This window comes from Trichosurus vulpecula, chromosome 1 (genome assembly GCF_011100635.1).
Source record: "Trichosurus vulpecula isolate mTriVul1 chromosome 1, mTriVul1.pri, whole genome shotgun sequence".
Taxonomy (NCBI): Eukaryota; Metazoa; Chordata; class Mammalia; order Diprotodontia; family Phalangeridae; genus Trichosurus; species Trichosurus vulpecula.
The window spans coordinates 568415884-568432271 of record NC_050573.1 but is presented as its reverse complement, the minus strand read 5'-3'; the positions used below and the strand labels follow the sequence as shown (position 1 = coordinate 568432271).

Genomic DNA, 16388 nt, shown 5'->3' with positions numbered 1-16388 from the left:
TCTCAATATATTCCTCTCTCATCCCTTAATTTGATTTTATTTTTTTAGATATCATCCCTTCATATTCAACTCACCCTGTGCCCTCTGTATATATGTGTATATATGTATATATGTGTGTGTGTGTGTGTGTGTGTGTGTGTGTGTATGTGTATGTGTATGTGTATGTATATGTATATGTTGTATATGTATATGTATGGATATTTCCTTCAGCTACCCTAATACTGAGGTCTCCTGAATTATACACATCATCTTTCCATGTAGGAATGTAAACAAAACAGTTCAACTTTAGTAAGTACCTTATGATTTCTCTTTCTTGTTTACCTTTTCATTCTTCTCTTGATTCTTGTGTTTGAAAGTCAAATTTTCTATTCAGCTCTGGTCTTTTCACTGAGAAAGCTTGAAAGTCCTCTATTTTATTGAAAATCCATATTTTGCCTTGGAGCATGATACTCAGTTTCGCTGGGTAGGTGATTCTTGGTTTTAATCCTAGCTCCATTGACCTCTGGAATATCATATTCCAAGCCCTTGGATCCCTTAAAGTGGAAGCTGCTAGATCTTGTATTATTCTGATTATGTTTCCACAATACTCAAATTGTTTCTTTCTGGCTGCTTATAGTATTTTCTCCTTGATCTGGGAGCTCTGGAATTTGGCAACAATATTCCTAGCAGTTTTCTTCTTGGTATCTTTTTCAGGAGGTGTTCAGTGGATTCTTTCGATTTCTATTTTGCCCTGTGGCTCTAGAATATTAGGGCAGTTCTCGTTGATAATTTCTTGAAAGATGATATCTAGGCTCTTTTTTCGATCATGGCTTTCAGGTAGTCCAATAATTTTTACATTATCTCTCCTGGATCTGTTTTCCAGGTCAGTGGTTTTTCCAATGAGATATTTCATATTGTCTTCCATTTTTTCATTGTTTTGGTTCTGTTTTATAATATCTTGATTTCTCATAAAGTCACTAGCTTCCACTTGCTGCAGTCTAATTTTTAAGGTAGTATTTTCTTCAGTGGTCTTTTGGACCTCCTTTTCCATTTGGCTAATTCTGCCTTTCAAGGCATTCTTCTCCTCATTGGCTTTTTGGAGCTCTTTTGCCATTTGAGTTAGTCTATTTTTAAGGTGTTATTTTCTTCAGTATTTTTTTGGGTCTCCTTTAGCCAGTCATTGACTTGCTTTTCATGGTTTTCTCACATCATTCTCATTTCTCTTCCCAATTTTTCCTCTACTTCTCTAACTTGCTCTTCCAAATCCTTTTTGAACTCTTCCATGGCCTGAGACCGGTTCCTGTTTTTCATGGAGGTTTTTGATGTGGGCTCTTTGACTTTGTTGACTTCTTCTGGTTGTGTGTTTTGGTCTTCTTTGTCACCAAAGAAAGATTCCAAAGTCTGAGTCTGAATCTGAGTCTGTTTTTGCTGCCTGTCCATGTTCCCAGCCAACTATTTGACCTTTGAGCTTTTTGTCAGGGTATGACTGCTTGTAGAATAGAGAGTACTTTGTCCCAAGCTCAATGGGCTGCACTGTTGTTTTCAGAGCTATTTCTACACAGCAAGCTCTGCCACACCAGTGCTACTCCTCCCCCAAGAACCTACAATACGAACAATGATTCAGATCTAAGCAGGCTCTGCACTCCCACTCTGATCTGCCACTTAATTCCTCCCACCAGGTGGGCCTGGGGCCAGAAGCAACTGCAGCTGTAGCTCTGGAAGCAGCCTCAGAGCTTGTTTCAACAATCTGGCCAGCAGTTGTTGTGGGGGTGAAAGACCAACACAAGCCCAACAACAAGAATGCTGCCAAAGCCCAGGTTCTTTTGATCTGTTTTAGTAAGGAAAGCAATGTTAAGGGGTTGTCAATCTTACTTTAATTCAGCATACAAATACCATTCACTTAGTTCAGGGGAAAAACCCAGCACCCTGAACTTCAGAGCAAAATACAAACATCGACAGACAGACCTTGTCTGATTCAAATCCCAATACATAGTTACCAGAATTTAACAAAGTCCCAGCATCCAGGTTTATGAGCAGGAGGGCTCTTAGCTACAGCTGCCTGGAGTCTCCAGCCACCAAGAGTGAGAGCCCTGCACAAATAACTCTGTCTTCTCTTCTTATACCGTTTCAGAAGTCATCAAACGTCATCTGAATGACCAGAACTTAGGCTCCTATGATTGGCTCTTGAGTTAGTACCTCCCCTTAGTACCCTGGGAGCTTCACACCCACATAGGCTTAGCACCTCATGGGGGTTTGGGCCTTGGGTTTAGCACCTAGTAAGACTCAATGAAATACACTGAATTAATCAAAGGAAACCAAAGCCAAACACTTCAAGGACACTTGATTGAACTGAGTGCTAAAAGCCCATTTTGCTTACCAACACAGAGCTGCGCCACCTCCACCACCCTCAGGGCAGTGGCCAAACAGCAAACTCCTTTCACTCTGTCCCTGCAGTTTTTCCCACTAACCTTCTCTGTTGTCTTTGGTGTTTGTGGGTTGAGAAGTCTGGTAACTGCCTCAGCTCACTGATTCAGGGTGCTAGGGCCTGTTCCACCCGGCTCCCTGTCTGGTTGGTCCTGATGCAGCCCATGTTGGGCTCTGCTCTGCTCCCAGCACAGTGCAATAGATCTTACCCAGAGAACATCCAGGCTGTCCTGGGCTGGAGCCCTGCTTCCCTCTGCTATTTCGTGCGTTCTGCAGCTCTAGAATTCGTTCTGAGCCATTTTTTATAGATGTTTCGAGGGTCCTGGGGGAGAGCTTTAGGCAAGTCCCTGCTTTCCAGCCACCATCTTGGCTCCTCCCCCATCATTTTTATTATATTAGCTCAGTCTAACCACAAGGAACTGATGTTTTTCCATTTATTTAGATCTAACTTTATTTGTTTGAAAAGTGTTTTGTAATTATGTTCATATAGTTCCTGTGTTTGTTTTAGCAGGTAGACTCCCAAATATTTTATAATATCTATAGTAACTTTAAATGGAATTTCTCTTTCTGTCTCCCACTATTGGGCTTTGTTAGTAATATATAGGAATCCCCTATGCTGAGGAATTATGTGGGTTTATTTTATATCCTGCAACTTTGCTAAAGTTATTATTTTAAGTAATTTTTACTTGATTCTCTAGGATTCTCCAAGTATATTATTATATCATCTGCAAAGAGTGATAACTTAGTTTTTTTCTTTGCCTATTCTAATTCCTTCAATTTCTTTTTCTTCTCATTGCTAAAGCCAACATTTCTAGCACCATATTGAATAACAGTGGTGATAATGGACATCCTTGTTTCACACCTGATCTTATTGGAAACGCATCTAGCTTATGCCCATTACATATAATGCTTGCTAATTGTTTTAGGTAGATACTACCTATGATTTTAAGGAAGACTCCATTTATTCCTATGCTCTCTAGTGTTTTTCATAGGAATGGGTGTTGTATTTTGTTGAAAGCTTTTTCTGCACCTGTTTTTAAAATTTGTTTTTAGTTTTCAACCTTCATATTCACAAGATTTTGAATTACAAATTTTCTCCCCAACTCTACCTTCTGCCCCTTCACCCCAAGATGGCATGTATTCTTATTGCTTCTTTCCCCAGTCTGCCCTCCCTTCTATCACCATACTCTCCGCCTGCCTTATCCCCTTTCCACTTATTTTCTTGTAGGGCAAGATAGATTTCTATACCCTATTTTATGTATATCTTATTTCCCAGTTGCATGTAAAAACAATTTTTTTAACATTTGCTGTTAGAATTTTGAGTTGCAAATTTTCTTCCTTTATCCCTCATCACCCACCCCTCTTGAGAAGGCAAGTGATTCAATATAGGTTATAAATGTATTATACCAAACACTTCCATAATAGTCATGTTGTGAAAGACTAATCATATTTCCCTCCATCCCATGCTGTCCCCCTTTTTTCAGTTTTCTCCTTTGACCCTGTCTCTTTTCAAAAGTGGTTGTTTTAACTACCTCCTCCCCCAATCTACCCTTGCTTCTATCATCCCCCCCCATCCCTGTCCCTCCTACTTTCCTGTGGGGTAAGACGCCCAATACAGTGTGTATGTTATTGCCTCCTTAAGCCAAATCTAATGAGAGCAAGATTCACTCATTCCCTTTCACCTACCCCCTCTTCCCTTCCATTATAATTGCTTTTTCTTGCCACTTTTATGTGAGATAATTTACGCCATTCTATATCTCCCTTTCTCCTTCTCCCAATATATTCCTCTCTTACCTCTTAATTTTATTTTTTTTATATATCATCCCTTCATATTCAACTCACCCTGTGCCCTCTGTCCATATATATATATTCCCTTCAAGTACCCTAATACTGAGAAGATCTCATGAGTTACAAATATCATCTTTCCATGTAGGAATGTAAACAATACAGTTCAACTTTAGTCAGTCTCTTATGATTTTTCTTTCCTGTTTACCTTTTCATACTTCTCTTGATTCTTGTATTTGAAAATCTGTTCAGTCGTCTGACTTTTAATGACCCCATTTGGAGTTTTCTTGGCAAAGATACTGGCATGGCTTGCCATTTCCTTCTCCAGCTCATTTTACAGATAAGGAAACTGAGGAAAGCAGGGTTAAATGACTTGCCTAAGGTAACAGAGCTAGTCAGTGTCTGAGGACAGATGTGAAGTCTGGAAGATGAGTCTTCCTGATCCCAGGCTTGACACTCTATCCACTGCACCACCTAGCTGCCCCACAAAGAAGATGTAGTCAGGATAAATTAGAGATAATCACATAGAGGACAAATGAAGTTTAAGGAATAAAAGCGAAAGGCTTTTTGCAGAAAGTGGGAATTGAGCTGACATTTGAAAGAAGCTGAAAATCAGATTTGAAGAAGAAGAGTGTTTTGGGCATGGAAGACAGCCAGTGCAAATGCAAACAGCTGGGAGATGCTGTGTTGAGGTCAAGAAACACAAAGGAATCTGTCACTGGTTCACAGAGTATGTGGAGGGAGTCATGTACAAGAAGCCTGGAATGACAGGAAGGGGCCAGGTTATGAAAGGTTTCAAAAGACAGAGGATTTATTGCCAGATGGTGGGGTGAGATGGTTAGACCTACATTTTAGCAAAATCAGTCTAACAGCTTGAATCCAGGATGGATTAGAGTGGGGAAAGACTTGAGGCAGAGAGACCAACCATCAGCCTATTGCAATGGTCTAAGCTTGAAGTGATAAGGACCTTCACCAGCATGGTGGCAATGTCAGAATAGAGAAGGGGGCATAAGTAAGAAGTGTTATGAAGGCAGAACTCACAGACTTGACAATTCACTGGCTATGGGAGGTGAAAGGAAGGAGTAGAGGATGACACCTGGGTTTTGAGCTTGGGCAAATGGGAGAATGGAACCCTTGATAGTATTAAAGAAGTTAGGAAGAGGGGAAGATTTAGGGAGAAAGGTAATGAGTTCAGTTTGGGACATGTTGAATTTAATATGTCTGTGGGATCCAGCTCAAGATGTCTAAAAGGCAGTTGGGGATGCAAGACTAAAAGCTAAGAGAGAGGTTGGGGCTGGACAAGTTGATCTGAGAGACAGCTACAGAGAGATAATAACTGAAAACATGAGAGCTGATGACATCACCAAATGAAACAGTAAAGAGGGAAAAAGAGGAGTTAGGACAGAATCTTGGTAGACCCTCACAGGGCAAGGAATGTAGGAAGATCAGGCAAAGGAGACTGAGAGGGAGTAATGTGAGACCGAGGAGAACCAAAAGAGAGCAGCGTGGCATGAAAACCTAGAAAGTATCCCAGAGAAGAGGGAGACTGACAGTGTCAAAGGCTGCATAGAGAAGTCAAGAAGGATGACTGAGAAAAGGCTGTTAGATGTGGCAATATGAAGAGATCACTGGCAACTTTGGAGAGAAGAGATTCATTTGGATGATGAGGTCTGATGCCAGGCTGCTGGGAGTTAAGAACTGAGAGGAAAGGAAATGGAGGCACCAGTTGTAGATGATGTTCTCAAGGAGTTTAGCCACAAAAAGGAGGAGACATGTAGAATGACAGCTAACAGGAATCATGTGCAGGTGTTTGGAGGATAAGAGAGACACGGGCATTTCTGTGGTCACTAGGGGAAGCAGCCCCTGAGCAACTGAAGATTAGTGAGAGAAGAGAAATCTACTGGAGAAGACGGGTCCCAGTACAAAAGGGTGGCTTTCACTCCCTCCAAGCTTTTACCTACCTTTTCTTCTGCCTAGAAACTGTCCCTACCACATGGCTAATTGAAACCCCCTCTCTCCCACTGGCCTGAATTCCAATGCCATCTCTACAACGAAGCCCGCCTCTGAGCCAACCTGACACCCTAACCCCAACTTCACAAAGTGGTCAATTTGGTTACACTTCTCTGGTGCACCTCTCATTAATTAGAGCATATTATATTTTTCTGCCCATATCTATCATCCCCCTCCACATTTTAGTTCCCTGGGGACTCAGATCCCCTTCTTGCAAATCTCCTGGCTCAGAGTCTTCATACAGAAAATCTCACAATTCGGAGCAAGAGGGCCTGGGTTTGAATCATAGTGCTGTCATTTGCTGTTTGACCTTGGACAAGTCACTTAGATCCTGAGCCTGAGTGCCTTCATACATAAAATGCAGGACTGGAAGATCTCCAGCTCTAACTTGAAATCAATGAATTCACGAATATACAAGTGGTTTATCCAGATAACCTTGGCCCAGCTGCTGGAATCAGTCCTGCAGGGGGACAAGGTTATTCCTTCCTCACTCCCACCCACTTCCCAGCTCTAACCCCCAGCCAAGCAGAGGCCCTTTAGCAGAAGCCCTGACCCGTTTCACCTTTGTATAAGCAAAGTAAGATAAAGCAGCCCCCAGGATCACCAAAGCCCTGCCTTTACCTCCCCCAACCCTGTTAGGTCACCATCTCTAAGGCAACAAAAAAACCGAAATGGTTGGAGACACAGAAGAGTCTTGCCCCAGGGAGTCTCTGACCCCCCAGTGTCCCCACCCCCTCATCCCTGCACAGTCAGTGGCTAGGATGGAAGGTGGGACCAGAATGCTTAGCCAGGGACATTTGCATAGAAGAGGAGCCACCAGATCCAAGGCTAAGCAATCTCCAGCTACTACCTTGAAGTTTCCTTAGAAGCCTGACTCTCCCCAGGTTCCGCCGCTGCTGAGATCAGGTAAGGTGTGGGGGAGCCGTAGCTCCCAGGACCGAGGTAGGGTTTCGGAAAGGGCCAAAAGCCTTAGGCTCCTGGGACTGGGAGAAGAAAAAGAGGAGGACAAATTCTAGGCTTAGGAAGAGGTGATAGTTGAGAAAGAGTTTCTTGTTGCTTTTGCTGCTGGCAAATGCGGCTGGGTCAGCAGAGCTTGACCAAAGGGTAGGGTGGGGTGGGGTGTGTGTGTGTGTGTGTGTGTGTGTGTGTGTGTGTGTGTTGAGTTTAGGGTGATGTAACCTTTCCTCAAGCCTCAGTAAAACCAGGACAAATTCATAGCATCTATTTCCCAGGAAGGTTGTTAGGAAGCTGAAACGGGGGAGCATCTGTAAAGCCCTCTGCAAACCTTAAAGCTTTAAAGCAATGTTTGCCTTTATTTTGATTACCATGACTATTACGGAAGAACAGGGACCAGAACCCGTACTTTAAGCAGTCTGGGGTGTGTTTTTGGCAAGCACTTTGTGGGAGAGGAGATGATAAGGATGAGGCGGTATTGAGGAGGGTCACCTTTTGGATGGATTTGGGTATGAGGAGTGGCTAGTCCCGGGATAAACTGTGACTTCTTTCCTGGATCTCAGCTGACACTGTTCTCCCTCCCCTTCCCTGCTTTCTTCATCCCTGATGACCTGGAGCAGTTCTGGATTTCCTCTGGTTGCAAACTCTGCAGACATCTCTGGGGTGGGGGTGGAGGGCTAGGAAAATGTAAATTTACTTGCTTGTGTCTGTGTGTCGGGGACTGGTCCAGATTAGGAGGAGGAAAAGAGCTCCTCCTGAGCCCCACTTGAAAGGCCCCCTTACAATGCCTTGCGAACCCACCACAGCCCATGCCCCAGAGCTGGGGGATTAGGATAGTGGTGGGAGGGGTGGCTCCTGGCCTCCAGCCAAGTCCCTTCCACCTGGCTGGTGTTGGGGATCCTGGCTCACATGGGCACCTCCACCTGACCTCTTTCCCGGCTTGGAGAGGTGGAGCTGGTTAGGAGAGAGGCAGGCAAGAAGTTGGTTTTGGATGTAGAAGGTTTAGATGCCCAGAGTTTATATGACCTGCTTCCATATCCTTTTATTTATAAAAGATGGATTTTGGCTGGTAGGGCCTTTAAGAATGGAAAGTCTGGAGGAGGCTACCTCATTGGGCTGTAGAAAAGGCAGAAAAGGCTTTCCTCCTCTCCCAGTCCCTCTAGCAGCAGCTGACTGACTGTAAAGCCTTACATTTAGACTCTATAGGATCAGAGATTTAGAGCTGGAAAGGACCTTAGGGAAACTCAGGCACTAAGGCGAAGTGTCATGTCCATATATGCCCATATGGTAGTAAGTGACAGTGGTCAGGACTGAACCTTGATGTCAAATCTAGCTCCATTCTAGGCTGATAGGTTGCTTGGTCACACTCCTAAGAAATAGAGTTGTTCTGAGTCCTGGAGAAGGGACATTTGGTGATTGATTAGGTTTAGGGAGAGGCTGAGAAATGTTGTAGTGGCTTTAAGAAAAACATCCATTTAGTACTATTATGTGTCAAGCTTTGTGCTAAGCGCTGGGGCTATAAAGAGTCAGGACAGTCTCTGCCTTCAATAAAGCAGTTGATCTACATACTTTTACTAGGACACCCTCCCCCACCATCAGGAAAAAAAAAATTTGTGAGCACTTGCCCAATATATATCTACATTTATTTCTATACATTGTAATGTACCACTGTGCTACTAAACACACATAGACCTTTTTTAAAGTATCAGATAAAAATGAAATAATATGTTCCTAAGGGCAATAGAAGCATTCACTACGCTGGAGATGATAAGAGAAAAGTGGTCACTTTGGAATGATTTGGGTTGCTTTGTGAGGATAGGATGGAGTGGAGGAAGACTTGGGGCAGGGAGATCAGTTAGAAAGCTATTGCAAAAGTCCATTGGAAACATGGTTAGGGCCCGAACTACACTTTCAGGTTCCCAAAGTGCTTTACAAACATTATCTCATTTTATCCTCACAACAACCCAGTGAGGTCAGTGCTATTATTATCCCCATTTTACAGACAAAGAAACCAAGGGTAACAGTGGTTAAGTGATTTGCCTACAGCCCCACAGCTACTACTAAGAGGCATGATTTTAGCTCAGCTCTTCCTGACCCTAGGTCCAGCACCTGTCCACTGTGCCACCTGCCTCTAACCCACTGTGGTCAGATCTTAGTTTCCATCTGGGGATCCACTGCCATATAATTTAGGAGCACATTTCACCTTTTAAAAACCGTTACTGCTTTTGAACTCGGTGTCACTTTCAATTATTGTACCATTAATGTTAGCACTTAATTAAGCATTGTCTCTGGTTTTAATGTTTTTGTATCTATGTCTAAACTCCCTGAAAATCTCTAGATCAGCATTGTCTCTTGTACTTACCTTACTCAACCCCACGCCACACACAATGCTTAGCACATTACTAGTTATTGTATGAATATTTGATGAAAATGAATTTTGTTTTTCCACTGAGAAGACTTTATTTCCCAAAAAAATCAAGAGCTTGGATTTTTAGTTTGGCTTGATTTTAATCATACACATTTTATAATCTCTTTATTTCTTCCTCTCACAGTTTGAAACATGATTTTCTACCTGTATTTCACTTCCCTGTGCTTGGGGATAGTAGCTGATGCTCCACAACTTGATCAGACTTTAGATGCTAAATGGCATCAATGGAAGTCACAACATAGAAAGACCTATGGAGGGGTAACCTTTAAACTACTTTTTTCCCCAACTGTGTTCAGTACAGGATGCCCAAGGTGCACTAATGACATGGCCTTTCCCCAGAAGCCAGCGGTTATCCAGACAAGAGCTTCGTTTGCTCAAGATTTCTGCTTTTCCCACGAAAGGTCAGAGTGTGGGGATGTCTGTAGCATCAGAACTTGGAAACCTTTCTGGGACTGCAGTATTTGGGTGTGGCCACCATCTCAATTGGGTGTTAACCGAGTTATTGACAGTGGATTTGGTCTGTGTATAGTTTCACTGGAATGTGTAATAATATAAACAGGAGGTTGCTGAACCTTACATTTTTGTACTTGCTTCCAGGATGAAGAAATTTGGAGGAAAGATAGATGGGACAAGAATTTGAGAATGATTGAAATGCACAATCGGGAGTACAATGCTGGTAAACATAGTTTCCAGCTGGAAATGAACAAGTTTGGAGCTCTGGTGGGTATGGTTACAATCTGATGTTAATACTGAGTAGTCAGTTATCTTTTGCTCCCAATATACTTAATATAAACCCCCTTTCTATTCATTTTAGACCAATGAGGAATTCAGACAAATGATGAATGGCTTTAGACAAAACAGATTTCAAAAGAAGACCAAAGGAACTCTGTTTCATGAACCTCTCCTTGAACAGATCCCTAAATCTTTAGATTGGAGAGATGAAGGCTATGTAAGTGCTGTTAAGGATCAGGTATTAGGAGTTGCTTAGGCTTAATCCATAGATAACTCAGATAAAACTCAGTGAAGCTTATAATTGATAAATAGAGACTTCATCTCAGATCTGTAACTGAGTTCCCTTCCATATTTAAAGCTGTTTAGATCTGTCTTATAAAGATGACTTAAGATTATCTTGTAAACTAACCAGTGCTTCCTTCTGACTTTTTCAGGGTCAGTGTGGTTCTTGCTGGGCATTTAGCACAACTGGTTCCCTAGAAGGCCAGTGGTTCCATAAGACAGGCAAACTTGTTTCACTTAGTGAACAGAATTTGGTTGACTGCTCTTGGGATGCTATCAACCACGGCTGCGATGGTGGTTTAATGGATAATGCCTTCCAATATGTGAAGAAAAATGGAGGCATTGATACAGAGGAATCCTATCCCTATGAAGGAAAGGTAAATATAGTTATTGAATTCCATGTCATCTTGGTTTAGCTATATTTGAAAGGAGAGTCTCAGTCTGGGGCATAGGCATTGAGGATCCTGCAAAGACTGAAGACTTCAATCCCCACATTCCTAACTAAACAAAATTTACAAATGAATCCAAAATACATTAACACTTAAAATGAGTTGCCTTCACTATCGTACAGTGACCCATTGACAGAAGATCTTAGGAAGTGTATGGACTGTGTTGTCTTAGCTGCTTTAGAGATCATTTGATCAGATATCTTCAGTTTAAAATGACTTATTCAAAATCACACACATAGTCATAGGTGGCAAAGTCTGGATTGGAACCCAGGTTCCCTGACCCTAAATCCATTCTGGCCTTTTTACCCTACCCTGATGCCTCCCTGACCCCTACCTCCCACAGGTGCCTTCTTAGGAGCAGGGAATTAAGTGACAATCAAATCTAATATTGCATAACAGCTGCTGACATTTAGATCATCCTGAAGGTTTACAAAGAAAGTCATTCCCCTAATCACATTTGATCCTCGAACAGCCCTGTCTGGGGGAGCTATCATCCTGCTTTTTCTGATAACCTCTCCACCTCAGTCGCATGATCACATAGCTTGTAAGTGGAGAGCTAGATTCGAACCTTGGTCTCATTGGGCTATGCTACAACTAGTAGGCTCTTAGAGTTGTTAATGAATTGGTTGTTTTATGCCAGTGGTATCAAACCCAAGTAGAAATGGGGTCCGCTGAATCATACATTAGAATCCATGGGGAAAGCAAATTGACTTGGGAGTGATGTGTAGGACTGTTACCAGCCCTCTGATTTACACGGTGCTGCCTTCTTTCAATGTGACTTTCAAATAATCCTTTACCCACCCACGTCAAGCTTTCTTCTTGAGCTGTTCATCTGATACATTGATGGGAGAACATTGCTGATCAACTTATTAACTTCATGACCATCAATTTTAAATTCATCTGGGCAATGCCACTGATAATATTAAATAAAACCTTTTATCTGTTTGATTTTAAAAGGATGGCTATGGTCGGTATCAGTCTGAACACTCTGGTGCTAATGTCACTGGATATGTGGACATCCCACATGAGCAGGAAAGCGCTCTCACAAAGGCAGTGGCAACCGTGGGGCCCGTCTCTGTTGCTGTTGATGCAGGACATCCATCCTTCCAGTTCTATCAGTCTGGTAAGCCTTTGTTCTTCATTATTTCTGTAACAATGCATTTAACCACGTTACTGTCATTCACCAGTTAGTGTTTCTTAAGTTCCTATTTCACCTGAATATCCTAGGTGTTTATTATGAACCAGAATGCAGTAGTCAGCAGCTAGATCATGGTGTGCTGGTTGTGGGCTATGGTGTCGATACAGAAAGTGGAGAGAAATACTGGATTGTCAAGAACAGGTAAACCAACATCCTGCCTGAAACGTCACTGACCTGCTTGTTGCCAGTTTCTGGTTATTTCATTTTGAAGAAAGAGGGAGGAGGAAGAAGGGTGGAGTTCCTGGGATCCTGTGAAATGGAGAAGGGATGTTCATGGGTTGAAGGGGCCCTAGTTTTAGGATCCAGGGTAGATTGAGAGGTCCCCAGTGGTTCCTCGTAGTTTCCATGACCACTGATGACTTTATCAAGTACAAAAGACTTCCTGTTGCCTACTTTTCTGGACTGTTCTAATACAGTTATTGTCAGACTGACCCACAAAGTGCTATGGGAAAAGCACTTCACTTGGAAAACCTGGAAGTGCTTATTGTCAAGTGAGTGACTGTTATGAACAGGGCAACTAGGTGGCCCAGTAGGTAGCGAGTGCTGGCCCTGGATTCAGGAGGGCCTGTGTTCAAATAGGATCTCAGACACTTCCTAGCTGTGTCACCCTGGGCAAGCCATTGAACCCAGTTTGCCTCAGTTTCCTCATCTGGGAAATGAGCCAGAGGAAGAAATATCAAACCCATCCAGTATCTTTACCAAGAAAACCTAAAAATGGGCTCATGAAGCATTGGCCACAACTAGCAAACCACACACAACAAAGTTGTCACCAGGAGGTATTTTCATTGCTTTCTGAAAGGTTAATTTTCTCATTTTCTGAATTCAGTCACATTATGTGTCAGGATGCTTCCTGCCCTTAAAGGAAAAATGTGTTTTTGAATGGTGCTCTGAAACTTAATATTTAACTTTCCTTTCAGCTGGGGTGAAGCTTGGGGCAAAAGTGGGTACAGTGAGTGACAAGAATAATCACTGTGGAATAGCGACAGTAGCCAGCTATCCTGAAGTATGATGTGACTGAAAGAGGACCACTTTACAGAGGGATGGGACCCGACCTCTGTCGTTTCAGTTCAAACACTTGACTCCCCCAGGATTCAGATTGTAATTTGAATTTCTTCTGATACTTTTACACTTGTGAAATGTAAACACTACTTTGTTATAAAAAGTTTGTTATATTGCATAATTCAAAGACTTGTAAATTTTCATTTTCAAATTGTATGTATAAAGCTTTTCACTTTAAAATAAAACATGATTAACTATATATGAACTTTGAGAGAGCTGAATTCCTTCAGTGTTGTACAGGAGAGAGGAGAGTTAGGTTTTTAGTTTTTAATCCTAGGTCAGGAGTCAGTCAGTGGCTACAGATGGTTTCTGGGACTGAATCCATCATTTTATACCCTACTTCATTACAACATACTGCTTGAAGTGCAAATCAATAGGTCTGGGTGGGGCTTTGACATTACTTCAGTGCCTTGAAAAGCAAAACATCAGAAATTATATGCCATTTTTCAGGAGCCATTGGTAATCAATGTACTGGTTTATTCTCTGACTCTCAAAGCTGTTTCTGCTTTAAATGTAGGAATAGATGTAAAGGCCTAAAATGACATAGAACTAGCATGAGCCATCTTTAAGTTCAAAGAGTTTTTCAAGATGAGCTAACCATAAGTATAATGAAAGCTGCTATTAAACATTTTTTTTTGCATCTTTTCTATCACCAAATTAAGGCCTTTGAGTAAAATGACAATTGTTTTTAGAGTTGGAATGAATCTTAGATGGCCACATACTCAATACTCATTTAGTACTTTCAAAGGTTGCCAAAGTTCTTTTAGAAAGTTTCTTACATTCAGTTAATCAGTAAACATGAAGCATCTACTATGTGCCAGGCCAAGTGATAGGGATATAAATAAGAATAAAAACAGGCCCTGCCTTCAAGGAGCTTACAATCTTAATTAGGGAAAATAAGCCAAACATAAGGCGAAAAGGGTTGGGAAGAGTGTGAGGGAAGGTATTCAACTTAGGAGCATAGTAGGAAAGTCAGAAGCCCCAGAGTAGTGCACCCAGGTCAGAAGTGAGGACATTATGTTAACTCCTCTGATCCTCACCATCCTGTGAGGGGCAGCTGGGTAGTGCAGTAGATAGAATACTAGGTCTGGAGTCAGGAGGGCCTGAATTCTCATCCAGCCTCAGATACTTCCTAGCTGTGTGGCCCTGGGCAAATCACTTAACCCTGTTTGCCTCAGTTCCTCATCTGAAAAATGAACTGGAGAAGGAAATGGCAAATAGCTCCAGTATCTTTGCCAGGAAAACACCAAATGGGGTCATGGAGAGTAGGACTGGACTGAAATGACTCAACAACACCCTGTGAGGTAGGTGCTATCATTCTAAGAGGGAAGCTGAGGCCAAGAGAAGTTAAGAAAATGACTTGACTACGGTCACCTCACTAATACAGTATCCATTGTAGCATCTGAACTTGGGTCTTCTCAACTTCAGGACCAACAGTCAGTCACCATACCAAGCTACGTAACAGTAGTTAGCAGGAACAAGAGCATTCTGCCATAAGGAGGGGAAGAGAAAACAAAGCAACATCAATTTTAGAGCTCAAACAGTCCTTAGGAATGATCAGCTCCAATCTGTTTGTTTTACAGATGAGGAATGGCATTGGGCTCAGCAGAGCCACTGCCCCAAGTGACTTGTCTGATAGGACAGGCCTTGGTTCAGAGAATGCTCCCTGTGGAATCAGGGGCACTGGGCTCTTCAGGCCAGCCTCTGCTGGGCACTGAGGTCCAGTCAACGCCAAGTGACTGAATCTCTGGGCTTCAAGTCCCCTCCTCTGGAAGGTGATGAAGGGACTAGACTAGATACTTCTAAGGTCCTGTGATCCTATGACTTCCAATAAATTGTCTCTTTGCTTCTGTCACAGAATGGACAAAAATATAATGGGAGAATTGCATAACTCAAGATTTAGAGTCTCAGTGACCTGGGGTTTCATCTTGGCTCTGCCACATATGAGGTAGCAAGGTGGTGTATTAAGAGGGCAGAGTTTATAATTTCAAAGAGGATCATATATATGTCTGAAAGGCTCGGAACCACGAGATAAAAGGAATCTTCAAAGTAGGAGGCAGAAGAATCAAAGCATATATTTAGGCTCCACAGTAACCAACCCACAAACAGCATCCCCATTTTGATATTTTGATCAAAAGCTTCCAGGCCCAGTAAGTCCGCCTCACAAGAGTAACCAGGAGGCCACAGAGAAGCATGATGGTATAAAGCAAAATCATATACATGCTTCCCCTCTATGGTAAAAAGATTACCCACTGGCCTCAAGTCCTTGTTCAGCACTCCTCAATCCTCACGTAGGTCAGCTCTGCTACAAGCAGCTCCTGCTTCAGCTTTGGCTGTAGCTGTAGCTGTAGCAGCCTCTGGCTCCAACGGAAGCTGTTTTTAACCATCCAGCTTCTGCAGGGGGTGTAAGGTATGCCAGGGAAAGCACAGGTTCTTTCAATCTGCTTAAGCAAGGTGAAGGGGTTGACCGGGAAAGCACAGGTTCTTTTGATCTGCTTAAGCAAGGGAAGCAAGGTGAAGGGGCTGACAAGCTTACTCCAATCCAACATACAAACAGCATTCAGTTAGTTCAGGGAAAAAAGCCAAACTTCAAGGGTACTTGTTGACTAAGTGCTAAGGAGCCCATTTTTGGTTACCAACACAGGTGGTACGGTGAAATGCAAATCAAAACAGCTCTTAGGTACCATATCTCTCCTGTCAGATGGGCTAACATGACAAAACAGGAAAATCATAAATTCTGGAGAGGATATGGGAAAATTGGAAAACTAGTGCATTGTTGGTGGAGTTGTGAACTGAACCAGACATTCTGGAGAGCAATTTGGAACTATTCCCAAAAGGCTATAAAAATGTACATACCCTTTGACCCAGCAATACCACTTCTAGGGCTGTATCCCAAAGAGATTGGACAAATGGGAAATGGACCCATTTGTACAAAAATATTTATAGCAGCTCTTTTTGTGGTAGCAAATAACTGGAAATTAAGGGGATGCCCATCAATTGGGGAATGGCTAAACAAGTTGTGGCATATGAGTATAATGGAATACTATTGTGCAATAAGAAATGAGGAGCAGATGGACTTCATAATAAT

The 16388-nt window shown here is 42.4% G+C and overlaps 1 protein-coding gene across 1 annotated transcript; it reads left to right on the top strand.

Moving 5' to 3' along the window:
* The first annotated feature begins 9712 nt into the window (after nucleotides 1-9712).
* Nucleotides 9713-13198, top strand: LOC118854863 (cathepsin L1-like). Its single transcript, XM_036765065.1, has 7 exons — nucleotides 9713-9838; nucleotides 10178-10300; nucleotides 10395-10550; nucleotides 10747-10971; nucleotides 12001-12166; nucleotides 12271-12382; nucleotides 13159-13198. The coding sequence occupies exons 1-7, from the start codon at nucleotides 9713-9715 to the stop codon at nucleotides 13196-13198; spliced, it is 948 nt and encodes a 315-aa protein (XP_036620960.1).
* The last annotated feature ends 3190 nt before the right edge of the window (nucleotides 13199-16388 follow it).